Source organism: Ammodytes marinus, assembly GCF_949987685.1.
Source record: "Ammodytes marinus genome assembly, chromosome: 10".
NCBI lineage: Eukaryota > Metazoa > Chordata > Actinopteri > Uranoscopiformes > Ammodytidae > Ammodytes > Ammodytes marinus.
Window position 1 is genome coordinate 27,084,718 of NC_137214.1, and position 19,978 is coordinate 27,104,695.

At 41.3% G+C, this 19,978-nt stretch overlaps 3 protein-coding genes across 3 annotated transcripts; all 3 read right to left on the reverse strand.

Moving 5' to 3' along the window:
• Positions 1 to 1,273: 1,273 nt before the first annotated feature.
• Positions 1,274 to 6,382, reverse strand: LOC307256819 (transmembrane protein 182-like; the record flags this gene model as incomplete). Its single annotated transcript, XM_080035923.1, has 5 exons — positions 1,274 to 1,760; positions 2,682 to 2,819; positions 3,628 to 3,726; positions 4,511 to 4,637; positions 6,218 to 6,382. The coding sequence occupies 5 exons, from the start codon at positions 6,380 to 6,382 to the stop codon at positions 1,540 to 1,542; spliced, it is 750 nt and encodes a 249-aa protein (XP_079892049.1). The 3' UTR covers positions 1,274 to 1,539.
• A 939-nt stretch (positions 6,383 to 7,321) lies between these two features.
• On the reverse strand, positions 7,322 to 15,153 carry LOC307256985 (sodium/hydrogen exchanger 2-like; the record flags this gene model as incomplete). The annotated part of the gene is made up of 13 exons (XM_080036100.1): positions 7,322 to 7,524; positions 7,917 to 7,980; positions 8,172 to 8,291; positions 8,418 to 8,514; positions 8,878 to 9,015; positions 9,270 to 9,340; positions 10,280 to 10,369; positions 10,695 to 10,891; positions 11,288 to 11,505; positions 12,090 to 12,340; positions 12,733 to 12,973; positions 13,500 to 13,722; positions 14,901 to 15,153. 13 exons carry the CDS (start codon positions 15,151 to 15,153, stop codon positions 7,322 to 7,324), a joined length of 2,166 nt encoding a protein of 721 aa, XP_079892226.1.
• Positions 15,154 to 17,987: 2,834 nt separating this feature from the next.
• Positions 17,988 to 19,323, reverse strand: LOC307256986 (uncharacterized protein; the record flags this gene model as incomplete). The annotated part of the gene is made up of 2 exons (XM_080036101.1): positions 17,988 to 18,667; positions 19,155 to 19,323. 2 exons carry the CDS (start codon positions 19,321 to 19,323, stop codon positions 17,988 to 17,990), a joined length of 849 nt encoding a protein of 282 aa, XP_079892227.1.
• Between the last annotated feature and the right edge of the window lie 655 nt (positions 19,324 to 19,978).

A 19,978-nucleotide genomic window follows, 5' to 3' on the forward strand; every position in this document is an offset into this window, starting at 1 on the left:
GATGCTCAGATCTAGGATCAGCAGGGTATGTGCATAAGAAATACAGCATACTTCAATATTTAACTCTTGTGCGTTTTGGACAGTTTGCTCACAGTGTGTGTGTGTGTGTGTGTGTGTGTGTGTGTGTGTGTGTGTGTGTGTGTGTGTGTGTGTGTGTGTGTGTGTGTGTGTGTGTGTGTGTGTGTGTGACTGACACTGAACGAGTATGTTTTATGTGTTTGATCAGCAAAATGTCTTTGAAGCAAATATTCCCTTCCCACACACTCCACCACTCCTGCTCTTCAGATGAAAGCAGCTTTGTGCGATTGAGAATCCAACCGCTTGTCTCCACACGCTGCCCATTCAGACCAATAAAGAAAAGATGAGGATGATCCAATATCGTGGCTCTTCTGATAGCATCACAAGCCTGTGTTTCCCATATGGATAGAATGGAGCATTTGTGTGTGTGTGTGTGTGTGTGTGTGTGTGTGTGTGTGTGTGTGTGTGTGTGTGTGTGTGTGTGTGTGTGTGTGTGTGTGTGTGTGTGTGTGTGTGTGTGTGTGTGTGTGTGTGTGTGTGTGTGTGTGTGTGTGTGTTTGTGTGTGTGTGTGTGTTCTGAATTTCAGGCTTCTGTAAATAAATGTAACAGTATGAGGCAAAAGAGAGAGAAATCATAATGATTATATCTTGAGTGTATACGATCAAATATTGTTCATTTTATGTATAAAGTGTATTATGTGTATTGTATATTGTACATGATAATATACCAATATGAAAATCAGAAAATAACTGGACAATATGATTAGGATGAATGTGTAATTAGTGGGTAATTAAATTGATAATACATAAAAAAAAAATTGTTTTGTTTTCTAGTTCAAAATAAAACGATTTTCAAATCCAATTCCGATTCGATTTTGATGAGTGAGTGAAATGTGATTGGGGTGAGGGAGGCAGGTGGCTGGACTGCTGTACACAAACCAAACCCACAAACAGCTGTTCATTTCTAAAAGCCCCTGTGTGCCCCCCATAAGCATCAATTCTCTCTCTACCGCCCTCCTCCCCAACCCCATATATCCATTCCTACTAGCTAGCCCACTTTGATCACATGCCAACTCAGGACAGTAGGACACAGCTGGTTCACCCATATATATCTCACCTTACGCTCCGTGGACTCATCACAATAATGACAACAGCAATCAGCAGAATGACAGAAGAAGGCAACTGAGTGGAAGAAGTATTTATATTATTACACGATTGTTTAGAAAAAAATAAGTATTGTCTTGTATTGCTCCTTTAAAACCAATATCCATATACACCAGGTCAATCCCATAAACTGTAGCACTGGATTATTGTGGTATGATTACTCTATTATAAAAAAAAAATAACAAAGCAAGTAGTAAGCTACATTAAAATCTAATGGCTTGTGCTTTGATATTGATCATGTCTTTTTTTCCGGGCAGTTTTTACAATCCCACAAGTGTGTGCTGCTGAGTCCCAGTGCATGGCATGATAAAAACAAAATGTCAGTGCTTTCTTCTTCTGTAGGCAAAGATGGCGTTCTCACTTGCTGGCCCCCAGCGCGCGGCCCACTAGCATGAAGATCAAGCCTGCTATGAGCTCCAGAGGCACGCCGGCAGCAGCCACCATGAAGGACAGACCGTACAGCACTGAAACCTGGGCGTCAGGGCAGGTCTCCCCCCTCTCCTGGAGGACGTAGCGCTCAACCTCCACTGCCTCCATCCACAACACATAGAGAAGCAGCTGGAACAGGAACAGGCAGGCTGGGGGAGAGACATAAAGCGTATTAGGCAGAGGTGGACTAAGTACTCAACCCAAGTAGAGTCAGGGAAAATGTGAAAATGTGTTTGTCAAAATCAGTGAATATCTAATCACGATCAACGTACTGAGTGCGGCTGAAATAAATCTAGTGTTATTAAATAGCCTAGGTTCTGTAAACCGGTATGTTAACAAAGGGAGCCAACCATAGTTAGCACATGGCAGTTTACAGAGCCTAGGCTGTGTATTAACACTAGATTGTTTTCAGTGCACACACAGTATGGACAGGTAGCAGATATTGAAGAGATATTCACTGATTTCGACAAAAAGTGATGTTGACAGCAAGCATTCTCCTGAATCGCTGACTCTACCTTTATGACTTTCAAAATAGAAGAGATCTTGAAATCAGCAGTCAAAAGCAGTACTCTTCCCCAGACTTGTCCATGTAATTCTCTTCATTTCATGTGTGCGGTTTGAGCATTTCTGATATCAAGGATTTCAAATAAATGCTCAAATGGCTTTCCTTACAAGTTCCTATAACTCACTATAAAGTGTTGCTTGTTAGCTGGTTGTGTCCTAAAAGTGCCATGAGATATTTTGACAACAAATTGGACCAATATACTTGGTAATATTTTGAATATTTCCAGTGTGTAACTCCAGAGGAATGCATCTCAACTGTTACCACAGTCGCAGTGTTGTTATAGAGACCGCACTGTCTGCAGTGGGGACATCTGCTGCTCTGTGTTTGTCATGTGACAGGTATGAACAGCTGACAGCGGCGGTTGCAACTGTTTTTCTTTTTTTCTTTGTGCGTGTGTGTACATTCAACTTTTCCCCTGGCTGCAGACTTCACTGTGTGGCTTCTATTTTAATAACACGGTCATATCAACAGTCAACACATGACAACACTGACTGTATATTTTTACCGGCAGCGATGAGGAAAGCACCACTCAGCTTGTAGAGTTTGTGGCTGAAGAAAGGGATGCCGCACACCAAGAGGAAGCTTCCGCAGAGAGCCGCCACCAGACCCAGGATTATCAGCACGGTCCAGAAACCTCTCAACACTGCAAGATATATACGAACCAGGCAACCATTAACCATGAGCAGAGCAGTTCACTTTTTACATAAGGGATGTAGTAAATATTTGGACGCTGAAACTGTTAATGAAAATGTGGGAATTTTGGCAACCTGGGGGACATTTTCAAGAAGTAACTTTTTTGCCAAGAGTAAGAGTTAATGTCTATCTGATATTGCTTGGCAGGTTTCAGTATTTGTAGACTAATTTGACTACATACAGATGAATGCATGAATAAAATAATAATAATACATTTCCTTACCAAATTTGTATTCCTGGCAGTATGCTGGAGACCCATGATGACCTCAGTATTTCTCCATAGAAATGCTAATGAAGTATGAATGTAAACCCTATCTTTGCCCTTATTCCCTTTCCCAATGATTTATTTGCTCCTTCAGATGAACCCACGACCTTTCAGCTTCTCATGACTACTGAATACTGTTGGTGATTTGGGAATTCAAGCTGTTATTCCTACTGTAAAAACCCTCAGGCCGTGTATGGATACATTGATGCTTTCCTTATGATTTCACTTTCTAATTATCAATTAGATTTTTTCTTCTTCTTTGTCACCTGTCTGTAGATATGTGAGTGAGTGAGTGAGTGAGTGAGTGAGTGAGTGAGTGAGTGAGTGAGTGAGTGAGTGAGTGAGTGAGTGAGTGAGTGAGTGAGTGAGTGAGTCAGTGAGTGAGTGAGTGAGTGAGTGAGTCAGTGAGTGAGTGAGTGAGTGAGTGAGTGAGTGAGTGAGTGAGTGAGTGAGTGAGTGAGTGAGTGAGTGAGTGAGTGAGAGACTGTGTTACCTGCTGTAGCGTCATAACTTGGATGAGGCACCTGTCCGAGTGCAACAGGCAGAGGGAAGAGGTAACCATGCATACACACCTTGGATTCTGGTTGGTTTGCTACATGAAAAATAAAAAGAAGAAAATCTAATAAATAAGGCTCAAAAGAACGTACTGAGTCATACACAATTACTGTATGTAAAAGGTAAAGGGGACATACATTCAGAAACAAGTAAAACAAAAAGTTGTCTTCAGTTTGAGGTTAGGCTACATACTGCTTACATTTGAGCCAACTGTCCAAATGTTGACTCAAACATTGTTAAAACTATTTGAAAAACTTTCTGAACAAAAAATATCAAGTAGGCACAACTTTCACTTTTTTGAATTCCGAGCTGAACTCAAAACTTGATGTATCATTACATGTGGATGATAAATGATCATAATCTGAACAAAAGATAATCAGTTGGCTGAATGCAGTTTTCCTTATAGTTGGCCTCAAAACTCAAAAATGTTGTGCAGACCGTTTGAGTTGAGACACTACCTCTGAATGAACCTTTTCTTTAAGTACATGCTTTTACTGTTGTATTGAACTGTTTGTGTGATTAAATGTGAGTCTTATGTTTTTCTTATGTTGTTTGAGCCGCAAACTGAAGGCACTTTTCTATCACTTTCGGTTTTGAATTGAGTTTTACGACTTTTTCATTTTTACCGTGAAGACAAAAACTGAAAAACATTTTTCTCTCCTCTATATTTTCTGTCAAATATCCAAATTATACATATTTTTCTTCCCTGCTCTTTCTCTCACGTCAAGCAGAGCACATTGCTGAGCTTGAGACACAAAACCACATTGGACAAACCCCAAGAAAAACTTTTTGCTGCCCTCAGAAAGGCCCTGTATACATACTGAAGAGAGTGGCTAGGACTGCGTGAGCTTCGGGCTCCACCTGAAACACACATCGCCAGAAGAAGCCCTCGTGGTGCAGAGTGAGAGAGGATGGAGGAGAAGCCGTCACAACGTCCACAGACTGGATCTAAATGAGAGAAAATAAATATGGACTGACTTGGGGAAGGGACTTGAATTCCTGAACTTGAGGTTAAGAAATATGAATCGAATTTTTTAAATTGATATACGAAAACTTTTTAGTTTTTCTTACATCAAGTTGAGATAACTACCAACATAATTATGTCAACACAACTCATTACACATTTGCAACTTAAAAAGTTGAACTTAATAAACACATTTGAATGTTTATCTTGCAATCATGCATTTAACAACAGTGTGTAGATATAAAAGACAAAAGAAAAACATACTACTGGATATTATATTCCATTGCTACCAAGTCTGACCTGAAAAATGCAAATTAATTCTACACAATGCTCCTTTAAGTAGTGGTGAAAGTTCCCTTGAATAACAGACAGACAGAGAGAGAGAGAGATGGACAGTGAAATGCCTGAGGATGGATGAACCCTAAGTTCTGTCAGCTTTGTCGTCACTCTGACTCAGTGCGTCAGGGTTGCCACGGCATCAAACGTGGTTCTGATTATGGCCTGCTCCTCTGTGAGGTTTCCAAAGGGAGAACTTATGAAACACGCATGAGGGATACTCTCCATTTGCTTGTCAAAAAATATGATTGATGGTGCTGAATAACTTGCAGCAACGTTAACCATCCGCTTCTATTGGAAATGAAAGACTTTGTTGTGCTGTGATTTTGGGGAGAAGTTCACCGGGGGGATTAGCATTTTAAAAATATATCCCTTACGTTGCCTTTTTTGGAACGTTCTCACCAATGTGGCCTGGAAGATCAAACCAGGAAATTAAAGGGGCAGCTTTCCGAGTTAACACATGAACATCAGTTGACCTGTGGAGTAGGCCTACTACCAGACTGTATATAAGAGCTTACTACACTCTCTGTGGAATCAGTTGTATGGTGGATATGGAGGAGCTTTGTCAAGTCTGAGAAAATAACAATGATGATGTCTGTAGGGTGAACTCAGGAGACTTTTTTTTTAAGGTAGTTTGTGAGTTACCAGTAGCTAGTCGACCAGGTCCACCACTTTAGTCAAGATTTATACGTTGGTATCTCAACTGTCAGCATGCTAACACTAAGGTGTTGTACAAGGTAAACAGTACACCTTAAACATCAGCATGTTAGCATTTTCCTTGCAAGCATGTAAGCAAAATTAGAATTCAACCTCAAGCTTTTGGCTGCATTTTGGGATATGTAGGAGCCAGTGTTTCTGGAGTTATATCCATAGTGAAAGTCACTAAAACTAAGAGTCAGGATGTCTTTACATCTGCTTTATTTATTTGATCCATTCTCTTTTCAATTTTTTTTTTCTTCGAGTCCCCCAACTTTATAAAAATGCCAAACTCTTTTGGTGTCTCTTTAAATATCCTATAGTGGCATAGCGTGCAAACCACTGTCTACACATCATCGGATCAGGTTCCACACTGGTATTTTTGTGGTTCATATGTGATCAAAATAGTGTTCTGCTGTGAGTATTATTCATCGATAGTATAATTACATAATCTTTTTTAGTTGGAGGTCACCGGTTAATTCACTGTGTGAGGGCATATTGACGATTCTGTGCACACATGTATCTGTCTTACCTCTGTCCCATTGGCATCAGTCAGTGTTGTCTGTGTCGGCCATGTATACGGTCCACAGTTGTCACTAGCCAGCAGCCAGTAGTCTGTACCAAAGGCTAGGAACAGACACAGGGTCCCTAAAACCCCAAAAATCCCCCCAGCCAAGGTTGCTGCTCCCACCCTCATAACTCCTGAAGCCTAAAACCTATTGGGTCTTTCTCCTTAGCTGTTATAGTCCACCGGCTCCTCACTGGTGTCCACTCTGCAGCCCTCTGCCCAGCCCCTGTCCCAACCAAAACAGTCTGGTTCCCCCCTACCACTCCCTGGCATTCTGGGAGCAGTGGGGCAGAGGAGCTTCAGTAACTGAGGAGGTCAGACAGACAGGAGGGAGGGAGGGGGGCCAGAGTTATTTTAGGAAGCAGTAAGCCTGTCCTCGTCAAATTACCGTCGATGGGTGTGTGCTGTGCATTTATAAAGGAAAACAAGGAGAGGCAGGATTGGTTTGTGTGTGTGTGTGTGTGTGTGTGTGTGTGTGTGTGTGTGTGTGTGTGTGTGTGTGTGTGTGTGTGTGTGTGTGTGTGTGTGCGTGTGTGTGTGTGTGTGTGTTTGTGTGTGAGTGCGTGTGAGTGCGTGTGTGTGCGTGTGTGCGTGTGTGTGTGTGTGTGTGTGTGTGTGTGTGTGTGTGTGTGTGTGTGTGTGTGTTTATTATGGTGGACAGCGACTATCAGCATTTATGACTACAAGGTATTTTTCTACAGTAGGTATTACACTTGGAGCGTCACTTTGAAAACAAATTAGACGCAAATGACCCTGTAGACTTCCCAACCAATGGCGTTCAAGAGGTGAAACACGGAGCGAAAGGGAATATTTTTAATGCGGCTTCAAAAACACTCAAAACCAGATGGGGAATCATTTTCATTTGAACAGTTTTAATTAGAAGATGTCCACGAAATTGCAAAAAAAACATTTGATCAACCGCAAAGTCTCTGAAACCCACACCTCTAAGGCTAAATAAATATAAGGTACTTATCACTTTATGGGGCCATTTTGAAATGATTGAACACACTTAATTAATTTCTTTCCCCCTCTCTCTCTCTTTACGTCTTTTTTTCTCAGTCTCTCTTTTCATTGCTGCTTCTCGTTCTCCAGTACAAAGCTGAGCTGTTTCTTGGGAGCTCTTTCCGCTGGTTCTTGGTGGTGTGGGGTGCTCTGGTCCTCACTGCTGGCACCTAAGGGTGTTGGATCCACTGTCTGAGCTAAGGGTGCTGGGAGAGAGGAGTCTGATGAGTCCTGAAGGAAAGGCCTCATGGAAGGACTCATGGAGCAAACTACAGAGAGAAGAGACACACACTCAGTCAGAGTAGTGGGTCCTTAGTGGTCTGGGTCAAAGGTCACGAGGTGGAAAGAGGGAAGCGACATTTTTATGATAGGTCGTAATGTTATTAGCGGGTGGTTTAGTGAAGACTGAAAGCTTGAGTGACAGCAGAGGAGGGTGGGTGGGGGGGGGACTAGAATTATATATTGATTTCTTGAAACAAAAATTTGGTAAATATAGTGTTTCTATATTGTCACCCCTTTCCCACAGCAATGTCACCTTACAATAGTTTACATCAGTTTAAAAATATGTACACTTGTTTATGAAGTGTATACCCGACTGCTTAATTAGTTTAATATTAGTATTTTTGTATATTCAGATGTCATGGATTGTCGTTAGTTTTACCTGTGTGCGACCTGCTGAGTCCTGCTCTCACTCTGCGTGTGCCATTGAACTCTGGATCCTCCCCCTGGAACAATGGAAGAACGTAGAGTAAAACATACTACATCTAAAAGAGTGCTTAAAAGTAAGTCAATTGCTTCGAAGACTTAGAAGAGGATAAAATGTCGTGTTTTCTAATTGTCTGATGAGTTTTCAGATATGTTTTAATAAGATTGTACGACTTTGAAAAGTTCACTTTATATCTGCTGTATAAATCACCTGTGTGGTTGTGTTATAGGAGCATCTCTCTCCCAGACTCTGGTGTCTGTGAAGAGGCTTCCTTGCTCTGTTCAGTGCAGCGTCCCCATGCAGGGTGTGCCTGCTGTAGGCCGGTGTCTGCTGCAGTGAAAACACATGCATGAACCCAAATATTAAAAGTGAATAGTTTGCTCAAATTAAGTCCATATTTACTGAGTCCTTAATTAAAACACAAGCTGCGTGCACATAGCAACTCTGTGAATGTACCTTGTTGTTGAAGCTCTGAAGGTTTCTGGAGAGAATGCGCCGGATGCTGTCCATCTCCTCTGGTAAGAGAGGGCGACTGTTGGAGCGAGGGTCCACTCTGAAAGACAGGCGTTAATATTCTCATACCAAAAATGTTTGTTGTGAATACGGACATATTAAATTAGTTTTCAGTGGCATACTTGGGGTTTTATTGTAAGGAGCCTGAAAATAGACAATTTTGATTATGGCCATTTTTTTTTTTTTGACTTCAAACAGGTGAAAATATTGTCCTAAAGAATTCTGAAAAAATTGTTGTGTTGAATCAGGGTCCAATAATAAGAAACATACATTTCTTGGGATTTGAATTGGCACAAATAGCGATGATGCTAATGATACATGATTTGGTCCTGGAGATGCCTGAGACCTTCAACAAAAGACCCTGACATAAAGTTAAAAAAAAAAAAAAAACACTTCTCCTCACATTGGTGTTGGCGCCTGGTCGTCTCCCCTCTGCTCCCGTCTCTCCAGCTCCTGATAGACTCTGAGGATGGAGGAGCGAGCCTGGTGCTCCTCACGTATCAGGACCCGACGAAGATACTTCTTATTGAACTGCTTAAACCTCAACACACACAATCACAATGTATTTTTAATAATTTGTTGTACTATGTATGTTATGTTGTATATCTATGTGATCGAAAAACTAAACTTAATACATTACTGTGGCCATGTATAATACAACAATATAATAAAAAGTCCTAAAAATGATCAGAGACTTTTACATGTGGTATTTGCTGCCACCTTCTGGTCATAATCTGTATGTGCATCCAAAATCTCATTACAGAAAACGATGAAGTTAAATCATTAAAAACGAACTTGTCTTTCCAGTAGTGCTGTCCCCAGTAGCCGACCACGTCCTCTATTCCTGCCAGCAGGTGATCAATCAGCTGAGAGGAGACAAGATGTTAGTTTATGATTCATAGATTTGTTTTGCACCTAGATTCTTTATATACAGCTCCGGAAAAAATTAAGATACCAGTCTGGATTTTTCTTAAATCTTCCTCTCTACATAACTTCTAAATAGAAATGTTGTCAGATGTTTGCATTATAAAACCAAAATGTTCATTCTATTCAAACATATGCCTATAGTAAAACAAGAGACACTGAACATTTGCAGTGGTCTCTTAATTTTTTCCACAGCTGTACATTTTCTTTGTTTTTCTGGATGTGTGTAATGTCCTTTTAGTTTCAAAGTGAGTGTCCATGCTAGATATCTATTAAGGAAACAGACAGGACTCTTATCTGAATTACCACTATTATGTTCATTTTCTCAGATGAAAGGAAGAAGGTCAGAAGAGCAGAAGAGATCTTCGTTCACACAGATGGGTATCAATACCACAGCAAGATGAAAGACCAACTTCTACTACAGTTTTGCATTTAGACGATGTGTGATGAACCAAAACAGCAAGAAATGTATTTGAAGAAAGAACATTTGAAGATACAAAACGTGGCACTTTACAACGCATATTAACACCAAATGAATGCTTCTTATTTTGGTAAATTACACAGACTAAAACTTTTAAATAAGATAAGTGTTAAAAATGATGTTGTTTAGTTAAAACCGTATTATACTTTAATAAAGTCATATCAATGAAACATTTTGCATTAACAAACCTCACTATGTCTTAATTACTATAAAAAGTAGGCTATATGTTGCACCTGATTGAAAGATGCATTGAAGAGACATTCATATTCTTTTCCTATCACTCAATAAATAAATTGACTAATTAATCATGGAATAATAGAGCATACTAATGACTGTATATACTGTATTCCTCAAAGACCATATTGCATATTCCAGCACCTCACTGTGTGTCATGTCTCACCCTGCTGTGGATTTCCTCACTGACAGTTGGCAGCGCTCTCTTCTTCCTCTTCACATCCAGCAGATCTACCAGAGGCTTAATGGTCATCCCCTAGGTAACCAGGCAAACCAAATCTCAACAAATATTGAAACTAAAACTAAAAAGTACTACATGAAAAAAAGACTGAGTTTACATTATTCACTGTAAAATGTTGGAAAAATAAGTCAATTTTTGAGTTTTGAGGTCAAACAAAAAATCTTAATTAAGATTCAAATAAGTTTGATCAAATGAAGGCAGTTTTCCTTAAAACCTATGTGTTTGAGTTGGCATCAAAACTCAAATATGTCAGGACAAAGTTCAGGTCCAGTTTTCAATATAATTGACTTGAAAATTTGAGTTTTCAAAACCGTTTTCATTTTAACAGTGTTTTCCAAACCTGAACAAAGACAGTGAAGAGGATGACCACGATGGTGGTTGTGATGAAGAGTCTCTTCTTTGGGAAGTCGTCGATGAGGAAGACGAGGGAGAAGCAGATTGCCCCTCTCAGGCCTCCGTAGGCGATGATGAACTGATCTCTGAAGGTCACCCTGTTTCTACGGAGCTTGTTCACCACAGCAGTCAGCAGCAGGACACCTGCAGAGGGCCGGAAATGTGTTCACTGGTCTGTATGACAACTGTTTAACGAGTCAGTGATTCTGGAGAATGCCTGTATGTACTGTGTGTGTGCTGTAAGCTGAAAAAAACAGTGTTAATACACAGCCCAAGCATGTTCCTAGGTTGGCCCCCTTTGTTTTATATATCCTTTGTTTACATATCCGTTTACAGAGCCTAGGCTGTGTATTAACACTGGATTTTTTTTCAGCGCACACACAGTATAGACAGATAGCAGATCATGCGGAAATATTACTGATTTTGACAAAAGCGATTTTGTCAAAAACTATTCGCCAGAATCGCTGACTCCACCTTTATCAAGTATTATTTGTACATTTGTAGTTTTGTGTTAAGTGCAGGTACGATTGTTGAACCCACCCGAGGCCCTCCAGACGAGGCAGAGCAGCAGTGTGGAGCAGACAAAGGGCCAGCTCCACATGTGGACGTCCTGTATGGTGGACACGCCCAGGAAGATGAAGATGAGCGTTTCACTGACGCTGCTCCACATCTTCAGGAAGTACTGGATGCTGGTGTTGCTGCGCTCAGACACATTGGCCTCCACATACTGCTTCATGGTCACAGCACACGTCACAATGCTGCCAAAGGTGGTATGAATAACGCAAATATAAGCCATAAGCAAACAGATAAACCAGTGGTGTAGTGGTCTCTGAAGAAGTTGGTATACTCCTCATTTATGCCCCCTCCCAAAAAATGTTATGCCACTAGGAGGGCCGCTATAAAAAATATGCACTGTTGATAATCTTCAGGGAGTAACGATCATTATGAAATTAACGTTTGCCACAGGTATGGTTATCTATTTTTGAGTTAGGCAAATGCATAATTCTGCATTTGAGCAAACTATTCCTTATTGCATTTACTCACTTCACTTTATTTGAAGGTTGACAAAAGCTTGACCGCCAGTTTCTCTGCCTCTTTTGGCCTCTCCTAAACTTCATAGCCTGACACTAACCAATCAACATCATGCCTTAACCAGTACTAGCCATTCAACGGCAGAGTAGGGCGGTTACAGTAATGCCCAGAGACTTACAGTATACAGTCTATGCCAGAGAATATGCCTTATTAGTTTCTTTAGGAAGAAAATATGTTGCTGCACACTAGGCTACTAAATGATATGCAAAAGGATGTCTTTGAGTTTGAGTTGATACTCAGCAATACTCACGCCATGATGCCAGAGAGGTGGAGCATCTCAGAGGTCAGGTAGGACAGGTAAGAGTAGAGGAAGACAAAGAGCGGGGCGATGACCTGAGCTCTGGAGGTGAAGCGAGAGGTGAGAGCCGCCAACAGCCCAAAGAAGAGACCCACAAACAGCCCTCCCAGACCCACCACCAGCACCCTGCAGCCCCCCAGCAACACATCCAGAGCCGACACCGAGGGCAGCCGGAGGAAGGACTCAAACAGCTTGTAGAGCACCTGGTAGGAAGAGGGATATAAGGCACATACGTAGGGCAATACATTTTTTTTTAAGCTATAGTACGTAACTTTTTCTTATAAACGAATGTCTGGTAATATCAAGCCATTGCCAAATGAGTTGTCACAAAGTTGATTAAGCCTGCCAGCTCCACAAAACTTTCTCTGTAATTCTAATTATGGCTAGGTTTACCAACTGGTGTCGCCCCCTGACACTGGTGCAGGAGGTCCAAGAAGCGCCCACAAAATTTTTCAGTGGTTTATTCCACTGCTAAGAAAAACCTGATATAGCTGCGCCGGCAGTGTTGTTGAAATTTCTCAGAATTCCTGGGGGGGGGGGGGGGGGGGGCACAGAAGTTACGCACTATAGCTTCAGGACCACCTCTACAACTCACCACAGTCACTGCGTCGTTCAGCAGTGACTCTCCAAACACCAGGATGTGAAGCTGTTCGTTAACGTGCATCTCCTGGAAGACAGAGAGCACGGACACGGGGTCCACGGCCGCGATCAGAGAGCCGAACAGCAGGCAGTGGAGCAGAGAGATGTCTCCTAGAGAACTGTGGGCCAGCAGACACACTCCGTACAGAGACAGGCCAATGCCCAGCACGTTCCATAGAGTCCCCAGCACCGCATACCTGAAACAGAGATGTCACCCATTGACAAGGTGTTTAAGATCAGATCAAAGAATAGCCTATATTTAAGACCACTTGAAGCCAGTTTAGCCCCCAATATAACCTACTGTGACTCTTACATTTCCCTTTAAAGGTAGAATGTGAAATCATAGTTTTAGCGGCATCTAGTGGTCAAATTCTAGATTGCAAAGCTCCCTTGCCAACTCCTCCATTTGGACGAATTTACAGAAGCTATGGTGGCCTTTAAGGACAATAAGCTAGTTATTAAAAATGTCATCATCCACCACTGCCTCAAGTCTTTCCACAATATCAAGTGATGAGGTGAAGATGTATTTAGTTATTTATTCGAACTACTCACGTCACTACTGCTAAAACAATGTGCTCGATCACCGAAGGCTAATGTAAAGGCCCCATTAGTGTTGTTGCAATTACTCAGAATTCCACATGGGGGCGACAGAAAACTATATTGCTTTAATCTTTGTTAGAAAATGTTTTAAACTTTTTTTAAACTAGAACTTTGAGTACCTACCAGAGGATGGTGCCGAGGTTTTCAAAGAACAGCCTCCCGGGCAGGAAGTAGCCGGCGTCCAGGACGATGGGCGGGAGCAGGAAGAGGAAGAAAGCGTCTGCGCTGAGGGTCGGAGGAGCGGAGTGACGCACACCATAGATCACCCCTCCAACCAGCAGACCCACCATGATGAGAAGACAGCTCTCTGGGACCACAGCAGGGACCCGACCTGACCAGTGGAAACCTGCAGGTTAGACACATATACTGTGATCATTTCAATCGACTGTGCTGTTAAAGGCGGAGTCAGCGATGAGGAAAAATGTATTGATATAGATAAATAGGGAGTTTGACAAGTGATCCAGAATCGCTGACTCCACCCTTTAATTTTTAAGCTTTAACCTCAAGTGGAGCTACATCAGCAGCTCACATCATATAACATGCGCATTTCAGACTATTTCAATACATTCCCTAAAAATATCTTGGGAATATTTAAAATGTTTGGATTTGAATTGATGAAGCCATGGGTAGTGGCATGTGGTCCTGTTCCTTTACAAAATGAGCAAAAAGTAAATGAATACATTCCAATGTGTCTTGATGTAGTAAACTATGTAATAAAGAAATCTGAGAAACGCATTGTAACCATTGACTAATCAGAAGTCTTTATTTGCCAAAACATGTAAACATGTTTGGAATTTGTTTTGGTACAGTGGAGTTTGCAACAGGACAGGTGCAAGACAGGACAAGACAGTGCAAACCAACATAATAGTGCAAAATGAGTAAATAATAAATAATATAATAAATAAAGAAGTGCCAAAATGCCAAGAGATCAGTGATTGGGTACGACAGACCATTAGGTCACTGAGTGGGGAGACAGGTCAGGGGGGGGGGGCAGTTGCATTTAGGAGTCGGATGGCCGTGGGGAAAAAGCTGTTTGAATGTCTAGCTTTTAGAGCCTTTAGTGACCGCAACCTCCTGCCTGAAGGGAGCGGGGCGAAGAGACCGTGGCCTGGGTGTGCGGGGTCAGCCATTATCTTCCTGGCCCTCCCCAGAGCCCTGCTGTTAAACAGGGCCCCAAGGGGGGGCAAGGGGCAGCCAATCACCCTCTCCGCCGAGCGTATCACCCGCTGCAGCTTGGCCTTGTCCTTGGCCGCTGCAGCGGGGAACCAGGTGATGATGGCGGAATGAAGTAACTAACTTAATTACCCATAGTAACTTAACTACGGCATGATTGCACTTTCTTTGTTCTTGCCCAATAACAACAAAGTTCCTAAAAAGTGAAGGCATCACAACAAACCCAGAGTTTCAGTTGACTCTTTAGTTTCAGTTAAACTTTTACCCTCCAACAACATCTGACAACATCCAACGGTATCTTATATATTGTCAACCTTATATGGAATGGCAGAAAAAACATGTTACTCTCACCCAGCTTGGCCAGAGAGGCCAGCATGATCCACAGCACAATTTCAAAGGGAGCCTGCACATGGTGGTAGTCCACGCTGAAAACCCTCAGGGCCATGGGAAGATCCACAGAGGGGTCACCATCGCTGCTGTTGTAGCCCAGCGAGGGAGGCAGGTTTGGGAGTTGAGGGAGCTCCGCAGGGGGGGTCAGGGCCAAACATCCAGGCCGAAGCAGGGAGGCAGAGAGCAGCAGAGAGAGAGTCCATAGAGGAGCCATAACCTGCTGCCATGCTGGGTCAACATGGGAGAGAATGGGACAGGGGTTAGGGAGGTAGGGGGGAGGGCGAGCAACACACACACACACACACACACACACACACACACACACACACATGCACACACACACACCACAACACGACCTGGCCACAGTTCATGGAACCACTAATGTGCACAGGAATCCCTGAGCTAGCAATGATATCCATCCAGCAGTAAAGAGCTCAACAGACACACACAGACAGACAGACAGACACACACACACACTCAAAGTCCTACATTACTAATAGGACCATTATAGTAATTTTGAAAAGTAAAAAGTACATTCAGTACATTTAATGCCAAAATAATTGTATTTAATTTTTATATTGGCAGTTATAAATTAGCTGGAAAAATATAGAAATAAATAACCTAATCATCTAGATGGGGGCTTTAATCTGTCGACTCAAATCTGTTAATTAGAGAAAAACCTAACTAAATCTCTGTTTTCTATCTTTTTCAAAGGGATCATTAGCTTATGTTTTGCTGTGTGTGTGAGTGCACATTCAGTTATCCCCATTACCCAGGAAGCCTAGCTGTGAGGATTTGTCCTTCATAGCTTACAAATCAACCTTAAACAGGCAAACGCATCATAAATCTCAGCTTGTTATTTGTCAGTTCATGCTGGACCTCAGTGTGATATGCAGGTGCTCACCTTAATGACTAGATAGCCAGCCAAAGAAGAGTCAGAATGGTGGAAATATGGAGGCTGCCAGGTTGTGATGGTTGCACACGCCATGGATATTTATCAGGAATTGATTGATTACAATACACTTTACAGCATGTACAGTATACAGTGTTACAGTGATACAGGTCTTTCAGTTTTCAAACACATTAAGTGAAGCAGTCAAAATCTGAGCCTTGCAAGTCTTTGGACCGTGGGAAGAAATTCCTGTGCACTTCAGAAGAACATGCTCAATTCCAGACAAAAAGGCCTAGTAACACACCCTGAGGCAGACGTAACATTGTGCTATTCTAATTGTAATTGACAGAAAAGTCAACCTGTATGTGGAACTGTCATCCTTATGTGGAAATCAGAGCATCAAGATTACATTCATATCATCAATTTGGTCAGATTTTTGTAATTTAAAATGTAAATGTGACTGTCTTGGTATGGGTTTGTAAAACATTGTTTTGGGTAAATAAACCTCTAACGGCTTAAGAAAACTTCAATCATTTTACTATAAGATTATTTTTGTGAACTATTATCTGTGTTATAAAGCATGTACATTAATCTGAGAGTGATGTCAGGTTCCAGTCTAACATTGAGATGGTATGTCTGCATAATAGGGTATTTTTGTTTTCTGGCGACCATAATGTTGCAACCTATTTGATGCATTTAATTCATTTTGGAAGTTCAATTTGTTTTCATCATGTTTCACCACTGAAATTACATAACAGAACCCCTTTAAGTGACAACAACAAAACAAAACAAAATTACACCCTGACAGTCTCAACAAAAGCCAGATGTCCTTATGCTGTGTGTTACATTGTCCCTGTTTGTATCCACTTCAAGTCCTCCGTAAATGCCATGCTTTGTAAACGTAATGGCCACAATTAGCTGAAATGGAAGTAATCATACAAATTATACAGAAAACCCCTTTAATATATCTCAAGTATTTCTGTGAAAAGTATTAAAGGACTGACACATTATTTAAAAAACTATACATGGGCGTGCAATAGTGAATTTTGAAAATGTATTTAACAACTGAATTACCTTGTCTTGCCAAAAACAGAATATAGAACCAAAGAAAACACTAACGAGTAACAGAGAAAACAAAACAAAAACAGCAGAATTTCAAAAAATGTACTGTTGAATACTGATTTCATAACTTTTATTTTACTTCATTTTAGACCAGAATGATTCATTTACACTATGATAACATCTCTATTGACAAGTTAACATCAGTGTGTAGCATTAGCTTACACTGGACCACAGTTTGCTTGAATATAATAAATTCCTCACACATGTAATTAAAATAGAATACATTTTAACCTATGTCGGATGGTGTAGTACTAAAATCAGACAGCAGGTGGCACATGAGAGCAGTGAATGTTTCATCAAGCAAGTAAACAAAGACCTTGTACATACTGTTTACAGGTAAACAAAAATAGGCATGGATCGATGTATTAGACTGCACTTGTTTTCATGTCTCGGTTGCATGTGTGGGTATGTGAAACCTTTAACCCGTTCAGATCCCCGACAATTACAATGGACATAAATATTCCAAGGATTCTTAGACAGAGGAGAAGCAAGGAATGTGAGAGATTGAGGGAAATGCAATTAGATATTCCAACATCACCCTAGGAAGAAACATTGAATGGACCTTTAAAAACTTCAACAAGTGTTACGACTATGTCGTGATATCAAGCCAATAAACTGAATGTAGAAAAATAATAATAGAATAATTGAATAAGGGGAACCACAGTCAAGGACCACCCATTTTTGATTAATCAATAATAATGTTTTGTGTTGAAACAATACAAAATATATACATGCAATGCGGTTTAAAGCATCACTTTATTTGTTGATATTAGTTATCCATTGATAAAGAATAAATAAACTAATGTTTTTGTGGAAAAAAGTCTTTAAAGAAAATGTATAGACATTTTTACTATCAGGTACATGGTACGTGGGAACCATTACAACATTTTCTTTGTGTTTGGATCATAATTGGTTTCTGAACACGTTAAGAAGTGCAGCAGCCAAATAGACACTATAGTTGAGCATTACGTTTGATCAGGCCAGCTCCCAGCTGTATGCCTAGGAGCTAGGACTACATATTAGTCGTTTCAACTTCATTGCAGGTGAGCATTCTCAGTCTCTGAAATCCTCAGTACAGGGGAGCTGAAGTTGGATGAGCATGGAACTCCGTGCTGTGTGCTGAGGTAACTAATCTTCTTCCCACTGTCTTCTCTGGATCCTTCTACCAGACTGGGCTCCAGTGAATCAGGCCCGTTGGACTGGTTGCTAGGCTGCGGAGGAGGCACCAAACCATGCAGGAGGCTGTTCCCCAAGTTGGAGTTACATCGGGCCAAGTTATCGGTCAAATGCTGCATGTAAACCTCCTCTAGCTGTTTGTCTAGTAGCCCATTCAAAACCGAGTTAGACATAGGCTCCAAACCTGACCAGGGAAATTCTTGGCTTATGTTCACACTGGCCCCCATGACCAGATAGCCCTGGTCTGGTATGGATGGGATGGGCTCTCCTTGTTGGGCTGCCCTTTCCGAATGATGGCAGACTTCAGACACCATAATGTGCGGGTGGGTGAAAGTGGTTCTCTGTGAGATTCGGCCTGTGTCAGCCACTTGCAGGTCTGGGTACTGCTGCAAGAGGCTGCAACTGTCCAGGCAAACTGTGAAGTCAGGGTCCAGGTTTGGGACAGGGGCGCACCCAGGGATTGAGACGCCTACGGGACGATGAGGCAACACTCTCAGTCCCTGGAATTTGTTGCTGTCTAGTTCTTCCTGGGTGGGACCTGGACATAAATTGGTTTAGTTAGATGTTAAAGGTTGGTTAGACATGATGGTACCTGAAGGACAAAAACACAATGGAATTTCACAAAACACAATGACATTTTACCCTAAGGGCCACCGTATATTTGCAATATGGCACACAACTGGTATATTTAGATGTTAAGGTTGGATTGGTGTGTTTGTACGATGGCCTTGAAAATCACAATGGAATTTCACAAAACATGACATTTCACTAAATACAATAACAACTTTATGGCCACCGTATTTTTGGAATATAGCACAAAATCCTGACAAATGTATTTCTGACAAAGAAATAACATTTCAGCAAACGGGAAGTGAGTGGACTAGACCGTGTACAGTTAAGGTTAGTGCGGAGAATCAAAACAGAAAGTTAAAGATATCACTACATCATACATGTGATGTGACTTTTATAAATACATTTTGATCGTTTGGTTGATAAAGTTTTAACATTCCGTAAGGCTTGTTTACCTGCTTGAGCTGAATCTGTCTGTAGGTCTGTGGAGTCTGAATCAGAGTCATCACAGTCCAGTGGATCCGTACATTGAGAGCGTGTCTGTGATCTCTTTAGTTTGGCAGCAGAGGCAAATTTTCTCTCCTCCCTGTAACGCAGCACTCTGAGAAAACCTTCAGCCAACATGGCACTAAATGACTGTCCTATTCTTCTCTGTATACTTTTGTCTTTACCAACTTGCTGATTATTGTCTGTGCTGAAGTGTATGTGCAGCGGTGTGAATGCGTTTGTATTGGTAAGGTTCTACTGGCCTGTTTCACTTCTGCAACTGAGATGTGTCGCATCCACCCTCCCACACATAGGCCTACTTCCTTTATTAGTATGAACTGAGAATCACACTTTAGAGAGAAAAGAGAACTGTATATTTTAAACACACAGAAAATATGTTCAACCAATGTGGTTAGGAGTATTAAGATTCTTTAGTGAAGCGAAAGTAACAATACAACATATAAAGATATTACACTATAACTTTTCACTGGCTTCCTGTCAGTCGAGGAATTGATTTCAAAAATACTGTTGTTAGTTTTCAAAGCACTGAATGCGTTTAGGGCCAAAATACATTTCTGATCTGCTGCTACATTATGTATCTACTTTCGGCCCCCAGAGTCAAGAATAAACCTGGAGAAGCCACTTTCAGTTTTTATGCACCACATATTTGGAACAAACTAACATAACACTTGAGGTCTCTGTTTGCTTTCAATTGAACAAGCAACTAAAAAGTTAAAGCTAAACTTTTTAGTTGCCTGTTTAATAGTCTTGCAAATCAATCGTTTTTGATCAT